At 42.0% G+C, this 16,404-nt stretch overlaps 3 protein-coding genes across 3 annotated transcripts; 1 reads left to right on the forward strand and 2 right to left on the reverse strand.

Annotated features, from left to right (window-relative positions):
* Positions 1–1,147: 1,147 nt before the first annotated feature.
* LOC122616874 (homeotic protein antennapedia) lies at positions 1,148–4,616 on the reverse strand. Its single transcript, XM_043792452.1, has 3 exons — positions 3,494–4,616; positions 2,249–2,519; positions 1,148–2,088 (listed from the first exon to the last, which is right to left on the reverse strand). Exons 1-3 carry the CDS (start codon positions 4,453–4,455, stop codon positions 1,705–1,707), a joined length of 1,617 nt encoding a protein of 538 aa, XP_043648387.1. The 5' UTR covers positions 4,456–4,616; the 3' UTR covers positions 1,148–1,704.
* Positions 4,617–6,608: 1,992 nt separating this feature from the next.
* LOC122617823 lies at positions 6,609–7,232 on the forward strand. Its single transcript, XM_043793813.1, has 2 exons — positions 6,609–6,890; positions 6,943–7,232. Exons 1-2 carry the CDS (start codon positions 6,653–6,655, stop codon positions 7,191–7,193), a joined length of 489 nt encoding a protein of 162 aa, XP_043649748.1. The 5' UTR covers positions 6,609–6,652; the 3' UTR covers positions 7,194–7,232.
* An 8,188-nt stretch (positions 7,233–15,420) lies between these two features.
* LOC122617388 (signal recognition particle 9 kDa protein) lies at positions 15,421–16,296 on the reverse strand. The gene is made up of 2 exons (XM_043793232.1): positions 16,076–16,296; positions 15,421–16,011 (listed from the first exon to the last, which is right to left on the reverse strand). Exons 1-2 carry the CDS (start codon positions 16,214–16,216, stop codon positions 15,919–15,921), a joined length of 234 nt encoding a protein of 77 aa, XP_043649167.1. The 5' UTR covers positions 16,217–16,296; the 3' UTR covers positions 15,421–15,918.
* Positions 16,297–16,404: the final 108 nt, after the last annotated feature.

Consider the following 16,404-nt stretch of genomic DNA (forward strand, 5'->3'; position numbering starts at 1 on the left):
AAGCATACTTCAAGGCAAACCAACAGCGTCGATAAAACCCGTAAAGTCCGTCGTGTGCGAGTCCATGAAATACTTGAGAACTACGTGATAAAGTGGACGGACGAGTTCTCTTCACGAGATTGGAAGTGGAAATGGTACTGGGCATGGGAAATGGGAAATGGGAAATGCAATCGAAAGTGGCAAGAACAATACTAGGTGATTTCATACTTTATGTCATCTTTTGTGAGCAAAATGCTAGTAAAGGTTGTTGTAGTAATTAGGAAACTGTTTTAGAAGTTATGAAAGAAATTAATATTGAAAATCGTTTAGTTAGGAAATCAATATATATAAATATAAAATGATCTTTTATGTAAATACTTAGCACTCGCGTTAAACTGAATTCAAGCGGTTATCAAACCTGTTGTACTGAGTTCCTTGATAATAGCACTTTATATGGCTCTTCTTCTGGCGGAAATCGAAGCTCACCATGATTTTTTCAATTTGCCACACAAACAAACACAAAATCGATATGAACAAGCCAAGAAACTAAGAAGTGCTTTCGTTGTTCGCCCTAAGTTGGCTACATTTTAATTAGCGAAATAATTTTGAAGTGATACTATAAATTTAGTCATAATTATTGTCTCAGCAATTAACTTGATTATCTGCGCACATTTTGATTTATTTGCAGCGATAAGCACTATCGCAATGGCGAGAAGTTCAGAATTCAGAAATTGAGTAGAATTTTGATTGGTAGTAACGAATATGTGGCTAATAGCTCTTTCTTTATGGTCGTCGTGTATTTATAAATTCCAGCCACAGACAGCTCTCAAAGCCAGCCAGATTAGATATTTGCTTGAATATATATAAATTATATATTTATTTTTACCTTTTTTTTCGTTCTAAACATTTTTTTGGTCATCGTAATCATTGCTTTGCTTTTTCTGGTTTAAATTAGTTTATGGTTTTATTTAAACTTTAATTTAAACTTCCTTTTTCTTACCTTTCCCACATTTATGATTCACTTTTCCATTTTTTAGTTTACCCCAATTATTAAAATGCATGTAAGTTTATGTTTCTCGTGATTTATTTTTTCCATTTTTGATTTCGAAAATAAAATCCAGAAAATTAACTAATTCAATCGCAATGCGTTATTATACATTTTATATATATGTTATTTTTTCTCAATGGCTCTTGTTGTTTCTGCTAATATTAAATACTACAATTACATAATTACAATTATTTACACAAATTACACAAGCAAATTGCAAATTACCAACTAAACTAATCGCATTTAACGTAATTTATTTACTTAGGCATTACTCATTTAGTTTAGATTTATGTTTATGTTGTTATTTATGTTCGTGTTCCTATTTAGATTTATGTTTATGTACATACAGTGTCTAGAGAGGGGGGTGGGGGGCAAGGGGTAATGAATTTAATTTATATTTCTTGTTTACATATATCACACAGTGACCAGTGGTTGTGGCACACGAAAAATAATAAAAATAATAAAGCGAAATCAATGTGAAAAAACCCAAAAAAGATTTCGACCGATTGCGCGTATGAAACTGGGTGCTAGAAAACAGGGTGTCTCGTTTTGATGGTAGGACGGCGGTTTGATCGCGGCATGACTAGATTGGAGACCACTCCTCCAGATCTCACAGATCGTGCAGAGTCTACAGATCCTCTAGATCCTGCAGATGCTCCTCCTTAATGCTACTCCTCCTAACTGGCTGCACTGGGCGTGGGCTGCTGCTGCTGCTGCTGATTGGCCTTTGCCCGCTCCTTGGCCTCCTGCTGCGCCTTCTTGGAGCGCTTCCACTTCATGCGGCGATTCTGGAACCAGATCTTCACCTGCGTCTCGGACAGCATCAGACCGCTGGCCACCTCGAATCGCTTGGGCCGACTGAGATACTTGTTCTGCTTGAATTGCTTCTCCAGCTCGAGCAACTGCTGCGATGTGAAGGCGGTTCGCGGTCTCCTCGTCTTGCCCAGAATCGCATGATGCGGATAGGCGGCCAGTTCGGGTATCCGATGGTGCAGCATGCCGGCGCGGGCCAGGAACTCAAATTGCAGCTGCGAGGGCATGAAATTGTGACCCATGGGTATCTGCAAGGAGGAGCAAGAAACAAAATATGATTATTATACCATAAGAAAGCGGTGTCACTTTAGCTACTTTTAAATAACATATGAAGGTATCTTTTGATCTATTTCTTATACATTGCACTAGCTACTTTGTAATATTTAGATATATTTTAGTTTTACTTACGGGAATGGGTTTGCCTGAGGGATCCAGCGGTCGGTGGAACGCGGATCCGCCCTGGGCCAGCAGCTGGTAAGGATGGCCGCCGGCGTAGAGGGGGAAATCCTGTGGCCTGATGGGACTGTGGGGTGGAATTGGCTTCTTGAACTCGTCGTGGAAGTCGGACATGCGCATGGACAGATGCTGGGGATGCATGCCACCGTGGGGCTGCTGCTGATCCTCGCAGCCGGGACTGATGGGCGGACTGGAGCGGTGCGACGAAGTGGGCGATTCCGATCTGCAAAAAGAGCACAAGTTGAAGACAGAAACTTAATGGGGGGGTTGGGGCACCCTATATGCTGAATTATCTAACCCATCGATGGCAATCGAAATTACGCGACACATTTTGAAAACAATTAATATTACCGCCACCCGCCCTCTCATTTGTTTGCCTCTTTCTACACAATTCCCACTTCAAATTAGCCACTCACTCACACACTTGTGACGGCAGACACATGGCGTATACGTAATCTCTGCGGCTGATGACCAAACTGGAATTGACCAATTGAATTGGCTTTGTTTTCATGCCATGTTTTCGAGTGCCAGCAAAGCTGCTTTGGAGCTTCACTGGGGCTTCGCTGTGGCTTTCAGAATGGTTTTCCAGCAAGTGCCACGGTTTTGTTTGGTAGCCAGCCAAGGGATTACGACCAGAAGTTGAGGGACTTTTCGGTAAGAGCTGCATTTTTATCCGAATCGTTTTTAAATTCTGGTATTAGCGCACAATTAATGCAAACGAGTAATAACGTCAGACAAGTATTTGTATTGCGGAAAGTCAGGTATCATTTAACTATTGAGTTTACCTAATTTTGTGAAGCAACCTAAAGCCGTTGGTAGTACTTTTTAACAAGTGACTAATTAAGTTGTCAGGACAGATAGTATAGGCTATCAAATAAATACTTTTGAATCATTCACTCCCCTAACCAATTGAAATTTATTATGAGTGTTAGTTAAGTGATTACATTACAATGTTTTTAATGTATTTCACCATAAAAAACTGTTTGAATTAAGGAGGAATTAACAATTCTTTTCGGTAACCAACAATTAGCGATGATTAACTTTTCTTAACAAATTTAATGGTATAAAGGTTCTATCCATTTTAAGGATATTAATATCACTCATTACACATTTTGAAAGCCTTATTCATATGTTTTTCTCTTTAAACCCCCTTCGAAATATTCGTACTAGTGAACCCATCTAGATCTCTTCACTCACCTTGACATGCCGTCGGGACTGGGTGAGTCGTACTCCCTGGAGTCCCGGATGCGCTGCAGTGCCTCCTGCTCGCTGATGCCGCCGGCGGCCGTGGCAGCCGCCTGAGCAGCTGCCGCCGCATTGGAGGCGGTCACGAAGGCATGATTGAGTTCCGCCTGATCCCGGGCATAGTGCAGGGCGGCCAGGCGATCGTCCACGATGATGGGCTGTGGCTCACCCGACTGGTGCTGACTCTTGGCCAGCAGGGCATCGATGCAGAAGGATTTCTTCGGCTGACTTTGGGCGGGTGGCAGGAGTGTGGTTGTGGCCATGGTTGTGGCACCACTGTGGCTCAGCTGATTGGCCGCGGGCTGTGGCGAAACGGGCGGTGGTGCAGCTGCTCCTGATGGCACACCTGGCGGATTGGCCGGCATCATGAGGGGCAGTCGTGGCAGGGGATAGGCGCCCAGGGCGGGATGTGGATGCGGCACGTGATGCGGTGGCGGGAAACCCTCCACATAAAGACGAGGATGCGGCGGCGCGGCATGTGGATGTGGCGGACCCACTGTGCCCACGGGCATGGGCGCCACTAGCAGAGGCATCTGTGACTGACTACAGTGACTGTGGCTACTCTCCGTTTGGCTGCTATCCTGGGCGGCACCGGGACTCAAGGCCGGAGCGTAGGTGCTAACTGGTGATCCTGTGGTGGCCGCCGAGTGCGTGGGACTCGCTGCCGGCGGACTGGGCGTCAATTGGGATCTGGGCGAGAGCGTGGACTGATTGCTGCCCTGATCGTAGTCCTGGGCAGGTGGCGAGGATCGCTGATGGCTGCGCTGGTGCTGCTGCTGGTGCTGGTGCTGCTGGTGCAGACTGCTGCTGTGGTGCTGTATGTGGCTTAGCAGCAATTGCGACGGCATTGAGTTGCTGCTGCTGGCGGTCAGCGGCGGTGGTGGCGGCTGTTGCGACACTTGGGCACTGGACATGCTTCACTCGGTTCACCAATATGTTCAGTTTCTCTATACTCTTCGAAATACAATATATATTTTCCTCTTCAAATTTCCAAACACTTTCCAACACGTTTCGAAATCGAACCTTTGCGAACGCGTGCGCAACCGAGCTGTGATTTCCTGCGAAGCGAACTCGACGAGCGCTCATTAACGACTGTGCGCTGCTGGCGGGCAAACGTGGTATATCATATCACAGACGCGCTACGGAATGGAATGCCAGTATAAAGCACCACCGGTGGTGCAATCAGCACCGCTCTGCCTCTCTCTCTCTCTCTCTGTCTCTCTTGCTCTCTGAAAAACCTGAAAAGCCGCTTTCAAGATGGAGTATCTGGCAGTGGCCGCTGACAGTGCGACAGAGATGGCCTGCTGGCATGGGGCGTGGCCAAGTGGCTGAAAATGTCCAACGAGGGGGCGTGGCTTGGCCGAAAAAAAGAGAGAGTGTGGACAGCAGGGGAGTGAGGGGGTGAGGGGGGTGATGGGTGAGCTGGGGAGCAGCAAATTTCATATAAATTGTTGGAAAAACGAGGCTATAATTGCCATCATTATGGAGTGTTGAGCAACTAGCAAGTTCAACGGCAAAAGACGAAAGAATCTTCATAATCAACTTGAGTGGAGCGTGGAGGGAGAGGGAGTGCTGGGCGGAAGGTCATTAATGGCTCCTAAAGGGAGTGCGGGCAGGGGGCGGTGGGATGGAGGGGCAATAGGTTATAGGACGTCTGGCGGATGATTAGGCCAGCAATTAAGGCACTCGAGCAGCGATCCAAACACTTTAAGCGGCCCAAAGGCAGCTTTAAGCCGGGGCCAGAAATCAATAATCCCGATAACGTCTCGTTTCATTGGACTTTTATAACTCGGTTGGCAGTTTGACGCTACCCGCCGTAATGCCCGTATAATGCATTTTCTTTACGACCCACGCTCAGCCCGATGAGACGATGATATTAATGTTCCCTTGATGATGGATTACTAAGTGGACATGAATGGCGGCCACCAAGTGGCTCAGACTACAGGAGGGTAGCGCGCTATAAATGGATTGAATGCGGAAGCAAAGGACATCAAATCGAATGGAAGTCCAAGGAATACATTAACATAAGCTTTATTACGTTGTGAGGTATAATCGATTTTGTGCATTTCAGCTTGATAACTTGATATTGGGTAGATTAACTAGGGATGACTAAATGGGAAATAATGTTTAAGGTGTTATTACTTTTCTTGTTAACTCAATCCTAATCTCCTTAACTTAATCAAAGTAACTCATTCCCAATTTAAAGCCACAATCCCTGCCCAAAGCAAAGGCAAACGAAAGCAGCTGGCAGAAAGACAAAGAAGTTGAAAAGGTGCAGACTTTAGAACCCGAATAAATAGAACCCATAATATGTAGTACATACATATATAGAATGCAATGTCCAGACAGGAAGAGAGTTAAAAGTAGCCGAGGAAATGGGGAAAACTGTTCGCTAACAAGAAACGTGCCAAAGTGTATTTTCCTTGGCCACGTACAAAAATTCAGCCCCCCCCACCTCACTCCCAATTTTCCGGGGAGAAAAAACCCAAAACTCAAGCCGAAAATGTTTTCCCAACAACTAACTCAAAATTAGTGCGATGTCTGCAATGACGACTGATTGCTGTTGTTTCTATCGCCCCGCCCCGCGATCCCCGCTCCTCCAGCAAGTTTCTATCTGGTTCTTATTTTATTTTCATTATACCATATTTATCTACTCATCCACGTGCATTTAACTAACATTTATGGGTGGGGTGGTGCTCAGCAGTTATGGTGGAGCATGACCTGGCAATGGTCCAGCCTCGTTTGTTCTGGCCCAGTATGATTTGTGTTATTCCAGAATAGTTTATTTTATATAACAACACAAACACAGATAGAGGGATGGGATTGTATGGATGGTTCGGTAGGTTGGGGCTTTTATGTGGAAAGGGTGCGGATTTGGATTGGGTTTCAGTTTTAGTTGGCATTTTGTCTATCCGATTCCATTTTGATTTTGGCCAAATGGCTACGTAAATATGCAATTAGAGCTAAAATGTTGTAAAGGAAAGCGTTGTGGGTAAACTTGATTTCATTCATCAATATATTATCAATTTAAGCTTATTATATTAAGTAAAAATCTTGTATATAAACCGATCGCAGCAGTCGCTGAAGAAAAACACACTTTTGACAGCCGAGATGTTTGGAAAACTCGTTTGGATGATAGCCGCTTATACCAGCACCGCCCAAAGTTTCTATGATAAGATGCAATGTGCGAATTGCTCGAAGATAAACCGCAATTGCGAAGTTAAGACAACCGGATGGAGTTGTGAATTTGAAGTTGATGCCCGCAAGTTTGGTACTAATGTAAATTCGTCCGAAGTACCGCCATTTCTACAGACTTGCATGCCTGCCGGATTGGCTTTTGTAAAAGAAAGTGAGTGTTTACTATTTACTTATTTACTCATTAACTATTTACCAATTTATAGAGCCAATTATCGGGTATTGCTGTTTCTGGTCGCCGGAAACGGGATGTCAAAAGATCATAAGAAAAGGCGTAGATATTGAAAACAACAAACGTTGTCACATGTGCAGTCGGGCGATTTGGTCATCTTTGATGGAAAATAAGACGTGTCCCTGCGGAAAATGGTTTGTCGACGGAGAAGAAAAAGGCACCAATCAAAGGATTTCAAATTTAATAGTGTTCTGGACATTAGTGTGTACATTACTATTTTTGTAAGCCAAATAAATATTAAAATACATTTTTGTAATCACTAAACACAATGATCTCTTCAATCGAAATTCGAATTGATAAACCCTTTTTAGAATTTACAGCAGCAGCACCATAAATTCTGCCTTAGATCAATGATAAATTGTCTGACATATTAGGCTAATCAGGCGTTAAATTTGCCAGCAAATATCACTAATAGAAATCACCAAATCACCAATAAAAATAAATCGTCACATATGCCACTGCAATTTAGCTGATGTGGTCAGCATATAAACCGGGAAAGAGAGGGATGAGCCGAGTTGGAAAGAGACGGGTAACACATATCCTGAACCTGCCATTTCTCCCTTTTTGTCGTGTTAATTCAGCCGATAAGTGAACAATAATGCCAGAAAATTTCAACAGATTTCCAGCGCCTTAGTTAGCTAAGTAAACAGAAAGTTGCAAGGCTGGCAAAAAAAAAGGGATGAAGGCGGAGGGTTGATTGAGTTGACTTTGCCACTTGTGTTCGATGCCTCAATGCCAATAGATAAATCAAAAAGGTCAAAGACTTTGCAAAACATTTTAAAACAATAACCGCAAAAAAGTGAAAAACAAACCAGCACCCTTCATCGTCATCATCATCATCAATATCATTGGATGTGCTCATTAATCACAACATCACAACCGCACCCAAGTGAATTGCAGTTGATAATTGAGCAAATATTGATGTGCAAATAATTGGCATTAAATTGCGTTATCAATAAATAATTTTTACATATCAGCAGCAACAAAGATACACAGATACGGATACTTCGCTGAGTTGTATCTGCAAAGTGCCTGCCATTCCAATTGGCTCATTATGTTGACAGAGTTGTGGGCACAGCGAGTTCACTATACAAATGTGTGAATGCAACTTATTACTGCACTTTGATATAATATTTATTATTTGCATGTTTTTTTTATTCAGGATTTTCTCCTCTTTCGTGCAATGTTTTAAACAAACCCAGACGGGTCATCTTTGCCTGCCCCCAAATGATTACCAAATGATTGCCACACTTTCCAAGGAGGTCAATTAATATGTTTGCCTTTCAATTGCAAATTGAATATTTCTTAACTGGTTTACAGACACCTAAGACTCAGCTGCTGATTTTTCCATAATCCCAATCGTTAAATCATTCTTAACCAAACCCATTTTTCACAAAATTATCCATTGTAAATCAACGTAAGTACACAGACGAAATGGGATAAATATTTTATGTTATTTTATTTATTTACACACAATTTGTAATGGAATTTTCGCATTGAGAAAATGACTTTTAAATGACTGCGAGAGTCCAGGCGAGAGACCAGCCCAAAACTCCGCCCCAAAAACCACTGATAAAGTTTATAATTGAGTTGTGTTTTTTCATTAAGTGCGCGAATTGATTTGCTTTTGTTATTGGCTCGCCAACGAAGCAAACTTATTAAAAACTGATAAACTCATTTCTGTTACTCGCTTCCTCGTATTTCTTTATTATTTTTAATTGCCATATACAGAACGTCAGAATTATGGGCATCGTTAATGAGATAATACCGATACTGATAATCCTTAGAGAGGAAATGGTTTACTGAACGATTGCAAATTATTATTTTTATTAAAACACGTTAGAATACCATTTAGATTAGCGCTTTAGGTTTTAGGGCCGTTTGATAACAATCAATGCATCGTAAATCTTGCTGATAGTGCTGATGAAAATAAGATTTAAAGAGGTGCAAAGGGTAAAAGGTACTTTTGAATGAACTCACTTAACCGTAAGAGACGATTGCAGCTTAAGTATATCTCAGTAATCGCGCAATCTTAAAGAAACATGTGATATCTGTATATTTATATATACAGCTACATATGTGGATATAGCTTCTGTATCTGCATTGCCTCATTAGCCACAGCGCAAACAAATTTCCAAGCCGTTGCAGACCGAAAACCAGAGCCAAAACCGAAACCGAAACCAAAACCCAACCAAGTCGAGTTTCCAGAGGTGAGGAGTTGTGTGGAGTTGTGTGGATTGGAGTGGGTTCTGTAGGTTCTGTTTGCACACAGTTGAGATACATTTAGCTGCCGTGGCGACATCGCAGTTTTTTAACCTCTGCAGGGAGTACTTCCTGATATATACATATACATATATACAATGTACATACATATTATTATATGGGACCATATAGTGAGTGCGTTGAAGCGCCAGACGATTGGAAGCGAAAGGTAAACGTGCACTTTCCGATAAGAAGGACGCACGAAAATCGCATTTTGATTTGTGCTCCTTATTTGTTCAGATACTCGGCTTGAGATACAGATACACATACAGCTACAGATACAGATACACGGCAGTGCTGTTTGCCTGGCAGTTTGTAATTGTTTGCATAAGTGCATTCAATTGCCAGATAATGATGCCACCTCTGCCATCCTGCTTACAATATCAATTCATTTGTATTTATAAAATATACGATTCCTTTTTCATTTTTTCATTTTGGGCCTATTTACCTTACCTTTTTCCTGGTCTTGTTTGTGGCCACATAATTTACTATCTCCGCTTATCGATTCATATTTTATTTGCTCCCTTTCTCCGGTGATTTTCTTAAGGGTTCGAAACGGAGGGTCGTACTTCAGTTTTAATTTCTGCGCTGACGTCTATTATGATGGATTAATTTTCAATTATGAAAGAGTGTTCGAAATAAAAGAAATCGCTTATCTTTAGCTGCCTTCAATTTCGGACGTTCTTATCGGCACGCTCATATATCGCTAATAATCAATTTTCAATTAATTCAAAATCCCTTATCAGACGTCGCGCCCTCCGCCCCGCACTTTTTCGTATACCCCTGATATTTATGAAGATGGAAAAAATTATAAAAATTTGTTTAAAGCCGCTTAAATGGTCGTCACATCACTCGAAAAGTTAAGAATTTGAAGTTTTTGGAAAGAAGAAGTGTCGTCGTAATCTAATCGCTGACGGGGCAGCGATTTAATTTATATAATCAACTTGTTTTCATAATTAAAAATATTAAAATTGTTTATTGAACACACACACAATCGGACTGATAGCGCGACCATTGGCCCATTTGATTGGATTGAATTGAATGCCTCTGCCTCTGCCTCTGCCTCTGCCTCCTTAGCGCTTATCTTGGCCTAATTGAAATTGCATTGAAATTGATTGATTTGCCCATAAACGTTTGACAAAATATCAAAGTTTCTTTCTTTCTTTCCTCTACACTCACACTTGCACCAAGCCACTCACTTCTTCACGTTTCCCTAATCGTTTTATTTGGTCTGGTTGATTTGTGGTAATAAAACACGGGCCATTCCTGTCCAGATGCCAGCTCAATGGGGCAAAGACTTCCTCCGGGGGTGTTGTAAATCATTAAAAACCGAATCCGCCTGCCAATTGTGAATTTTATTTAAATGCGTCAGAAGGGTTCGATTAATCTGAAGAGGTGTGATTGGAGCAATAGAATGCTGAACTTGAGACCGTCTGGGGGGAAAGTGGCGAAGCTCTTGAGAAGAATAGCTGTGGTAAATAGTTTGTATTGATGGATCGCCATTGCTTGTGAAGTTCTCTTATAACTAAAATAACTTAAATATCAATTGGATAATCAGAAATTGGATAAATACGATGTTAGGAACCCCCATCAATCCGCAATCACTCCACCCATCGCAAAATGTCAAATGCCCTTAGACATTCCCACGTTCCTAATTAGCCGCTTGGCCATATAGATAAGTAATGCCAAATAGCAATGAAATGAAAACTGAGCAAATATCAAAAGTTGTTCAAAAACATTCAGCAAAGTCAACAAATCGCCGCAGATCTGGAGATGCGGAGCTAAAGGAGCTAAGAGGCGCCTGGGGACAAACGTATTAATCTCCATTAAAGGGGAATTTCTGTGAATTTATGATGGCGCCACCTAGCTTTCAGATGTCTGTGCCACGCCCCCTGCCAACGCACCGACTACCTTACTTACGCATTGCGTATTTAACATTTTGCCAAAACCAAAATAATTCGAAAGTAAACAAAAATGCCAAAAAAAACCCCACAAAAAGACGATTGTATACCTTGGCATGCCCCTCCCAGAAATTCCACCTTCCCCTCACTGCTCACAAACAGCAACAGCGTCTTCGGCGGCGAGCCGAGTAAACATTTTAAGCTGCCAGCCCGAAAAACGCTAATGGGTAAACACAGATGCGGTTAAAGCGACGCCGGAGATTTGAACTTTGCGGAGGAGTCTGGAAAGCGCGATTTAAGGCGCGAAAATCCTTCAGAAATGAGTCTGCAACTTATCATTTCCGGTTAACTGTAGAGTACTAACTGCCGGTTAAAGTAAGTATAGGTTAGCTATGGCTTACTGACTTTTTGTAAGCCTTTTAAAGTCAAGATGGGCTCATAAGGGTTCATCAGCTGACCCGCCCGGCGGAGTCACGGAAATGGCCACTTGAACCGACCAAATCTCTCGATTAGCCATTAGCTGTGTAATCAGCCAAATTGGGGGATTAATCAAGAGCGAGAGAGTTGCCAAGTGAAGCAAATGAGCCAGAAGAAGACGAGGTAGTGGCATTTTTGATTTATCAATAATTTGTATTGCGAGTTCAACCTTATAGCTGCCTCCATTTATGGCCGCCCACCTTATCAAGATGTATTAAGCTCTAATCATAGACGTTGATTTACCAGGCCAAAAGCAGGCCCAGTTCGCGCAACCCAAACCCTATAAATAAGCCATTACCAAGCCCATCGTATATTAGTAATAACAATTGCCATTTATCAACGGTTTTGAAATCGCCCTCTCGCACCATTGCTATACATATGTTTGATTTGTGCACCCCGATAAGTCGTGAATCGCAGAGATATTGGTAGTATTGGTAGTATTGGTAGTATTGATAGTATTGTTATATTGGTAGTATGTGGTTGTTAAGGAGCGGCCCATGACAAATCTGCGGCTCCCAAAACTTGAGTGGGCAATTGCTTCCGTATCTGGAACGCAACTCGTATTTTGTCATCGATTCCGGGGCATTGCGAAATTTCCGGCTAACTCCTTGTGATTCAATTATAATGAAAGTGATATAATTTGTACACTTAGTTTCTTATAGACATGCTGTCACCGCTTCGATTCGATTGTGGCCTCTTTGATGATTATGATATATGCCGAATTACTAGGCCCATTGACGTAGGTTCTGTACTTCCGGTTCGGACAACTCATTTCTTTATTGCATTTAACTGGAAAACTTTATTGTATTGACAATGAAATCATGGTTGTAATTATGAATGGGTGTAATCTTAATTGTGATTCAAAAGTTCTATGAGTGTGGCAAGAAAACCTTAAACCTTAAAAATTACTTGCAATTTTCGGGGTAACTTCCTTGATAAGCCAGGTGAAGTGATGCAATTATTGATTATTATATTTCTTTTATCAAAGCTAACATACCTTCGGCGAAGGGTATGCCATGCAAAATGGAATCGAATCGACTGGGAAAAGAGGAAGCGGCTTCTTTTGGAGTTCTTCAAAGCGATTTCCCTTCACCTGCAACACCTTAAGGCCTCCATTACCACTCACTCACCTCAGCGCGCCGGCCAGGTGAACATAACTCACCACTTGATTTATGCAAATAAGCCACGTTTAATTATGACCATTAGCCACTGTTGAGCGGCTACCGTTTTGAGTCAATAGAGCGGCCCAGGGGGCGGCAAAGGGGTGGCAAGTGGCTTTTAGTCGGTTTGCATTTCAATTTCGCTTTGTTGTGACCCCCTCCCCCCTCAGTTGGGGGGAAAGGAGGGGGGAGAGATGGTGGGGTTTGGGGGGTCTGAGACAATGATACCTGCCTTTAATGAGTTTTTTATTGACCCAAGCTGTTGACCGAGTTATAAGACGAAGCGGCTGAAATGTGTGACTAATATCAAAGGGAATTCGCGGGATAAATCCATTTATTCTGCCATATGTGGCAAACTATGTATAATAAAATAGATATTCTACTTTTATTTAAGTAAACAAATCAACTTTTATGTAAAAACTTTAGAGGATGCAACTAATGCATCATGTTTAGGTTCCAAAAGCAGGCTATGATATTTTTCTTAGGTAAGTAGTTATACTCATAATATGTAAAGTACTAGAGAACCTTTTAAGATCATAAGCCCTCTATTCAACATCCATATCTACATATATAGCTCTACTTCTTGTCTTAGAGAAAATCCACAACATGCGCTGGTTTTAGATTGTGCAAGAAATCGGTGGTCTTAATTTATAACTAATTGTCATATGACCAACTAGTTATGGCAATCAATGGGACTTAGTTATATGGCCCTGCCCGGCCGATACTATATAAAAGTATATACATATGTATATATATTAAATCAGAGGGATTTTCATGGCGGTCTGACCATGGCGATAGAGTCAACTGTGGGCCGTCTAATTGCATGCTAACTGTACTTAAATATCTTTATAATTGACGCCACAGTGGGTGTCGTAAAAAGCACGTACCGCCATGCTTCGCGTAATACTAGTAGGTCTATTTGAGAAGGTCTTACGCCTGGAGACACCGAACCCCCAATCAGACCCGCACCCCAGCCAAATCGACCCCACATCCAAACCACCCGCAATAAAAGGTATTTATGTTATTTGTCAAGTTTATCGCAACACTTTGAGTAGGGGGCGGCCAAGAATCGCTGGGGCCTAATTAAACCATGAGCTTTATCGTCTTGTAAAGATCGAAATTATTGCCACCGTTCTCGCGCTGCCATGCTTCCAGTTTACGACCCCCATTTTCCAACACCAGTAGCCCCCCACAATCGCCCACCCATCTATATAAAAATATATGTTTTTCCAATGCATATATACATATGTATATGTATATGTATAGGGTGTATATATGAAAGCGTTACAGATTGCCGGTCGTGGTTTCTGTCTTTTGATTTGTTGATTTTGATAACTGCAACTTGTTGGGCTGCCTATAAAATTTATAGCGTTTTTATTGCACTGTGCAGGCCCCTTGGACGGATTGAAAATGGAGATCTATATGTAAGCATTATAGTTTTGCTTCGATTTTTAATACCATCTCGAGTTCTACTCTACCCAAATGTATACCCTTTCCCCAGCATTTGAAAACCTAAAGTGATTGTGATTGCAATGCAATGCGCTGGGCAAACAAAGCCAAACAAAAATCGAGTAAAGCACAGAGCCGGGCAAACACAAACACAAACATCCGATGGGATGGGCAGAGGATCGCCAACGATCCCCGCCAGCCAACATCAGCATCGCCTCCTTCAAACAGAAGCCAAATGAGCTTGTCGTGGAGCTATGCATCTTGCTGCCGGAAACTGACGGTTTCTTCAATAGATTGGCCAGAATGGCCAAGTGAGATGGAGTCCGCTTGAGCTGCAACTGTAGGGTTGGAGGGCTGATCAAAAGGTCCGCTCGAGCGGATCTCTGTGGGTCAAGCAAACGCTTCGACTTAATCCAAAGTGGCTACTGAGTTGCCTCCCCGTTCAACAGGTAGATCCCACCTCAAACGGAGTCAGAATGCACTCATTCTCAGCAAACACTTGTGGGCTACCGATCTTCCAGTGTCCCAATGTCCCAATGTCCGATTGTCCAATCCGGTGGCCATTGGCCATTGGGCAGCGGTTGCAGTGGTTCCATCAATCTTTTGCGGCGAACTGCTGTCAATCTCCTGCGGCAAATAAACTCGAGTGCCTCTCGCAGGCAAATAACCAATATTTGCTCTCGGATTATTAAGTGAGCCAGCAGCATCCCATCCCATTCCGCTTGTCCATTTCCAGTTCCCATCGGTGGTTCTTCGGTTGCTCCTCCTGCTTTCAGGTGGCTTGTTAACTGTTTGCTCGGGCTGTTTAATCGCTTTAATGGTTAGGCAATTAAGAGTTCTTCGGAAAGCGTCTCCAAATGCCAGCTACTTCCTCTCCTCGTGCTGGAAATTCAAAAAAATTCTTTTGATATGCTCCGAAAGAAATTCAATTCATTCCTTGTACCGTGAGTTATGCTAAGGATAACTCAGACCACTAAATTACTATTTTGAACAAATAATATGATTATTCTATGAAAAGGCTTACATATTATTTACAAAATAGCTTTTTTTTGTATTAGATAACTGGAAAAATGTGGCAAATTTCTTTGCATTTCCTATGTACAGCTTGAAAATTTGAAACAGTTTGATGGAGTTACATTGAAGTTTACTTAAAGAAGTATGAAATCACCGCATTATATAAACATACACCAAAAGATTCATCAATTTCATTGCATTTATCATTTCTCCCTTGATTTATTTCATGCTGATCATTTCATGGAAATGTGTGGAACGACCAATTGACTCTTACAATAAATACAAAACCGTATGGTTAACTTTATGAAAAACATTTTGCACCGCCGCCGCTGCCTGCAGATGGGATTTGGACCACCAGAAGAGGATTATGATGATATTGATTCCATCCGCAGCTCATTCGCAACGTGTACAGAGCAGACATTTATGAAATGTCGTTTAAAAGCAGGCTAAATGCAGCAGCTACTCTGATCGCCACATTCGAATTTCAAACACTGGGCGGTTTTTTTGTTGGCGCTTAATAACTAAATTCAATGCGGGTGTTGATGGCACACACACACGCACACACCTGCTCCGATCAGACAACAACACTTGTGGCCAATTTACATGTGCATGCATGTGCTGTGTTTTTTGTTGTTTTTTCTGGGCAGAAGTGTCGCCGTGGCCAAATAGTTTCGGTTTTTCTGCGTTTTATTCCTTGGAGGCCATGTGTCCTACCAAATTGCTGGTGATCTTCTCGATTTTCTTTAGGTCCGGCATATTCTCCGCTTTGTACTGCACACACTGTGGTTTTATAAAACTACAAGTTAATAATGTAATTGAAATGATAATGGAATTGGGTGCAAACCTTTACGTTGTCCGTCATTTTCAGCAGTATGTGGCCCTTGGAGTGCACGTATTTCATGGTATATCGACAGTTCTGGGGATTGGCCAAATACATGTTCTCGGCGGCAATCTCGAAGTCTTCCCAGTTCTTTACAAAAACCATTTTTTATTTAAACTAATGGAAATCCAGGCGAAATTATTAAAAACAACAACAGCAACTGGACGGCGTGACGTTGAAGCTATCGAAAAAATACTAACTCTCATTTCGATAACGATAGGCTCAACAGCTGCTATAGGAAGACCTATTGTGAATGGCTTAGTATATTTTAAAACATATATTTAAGGTCTTCA

Source organism: Drosophila teissieri, chromosome 3L (genome assembly GCF_016746235.2).
Source record: "Drosophila teissieri strain GT53w chromosome 3L, Prin_Dtei_1.1, whole genome shotgun sequence".
Lineage (NCBI taxonomy): Eukaryota > Metazoa > Arthropoda > Insecta > Diptera > Drosophilidae > Drosophila > Drosophila teissieri.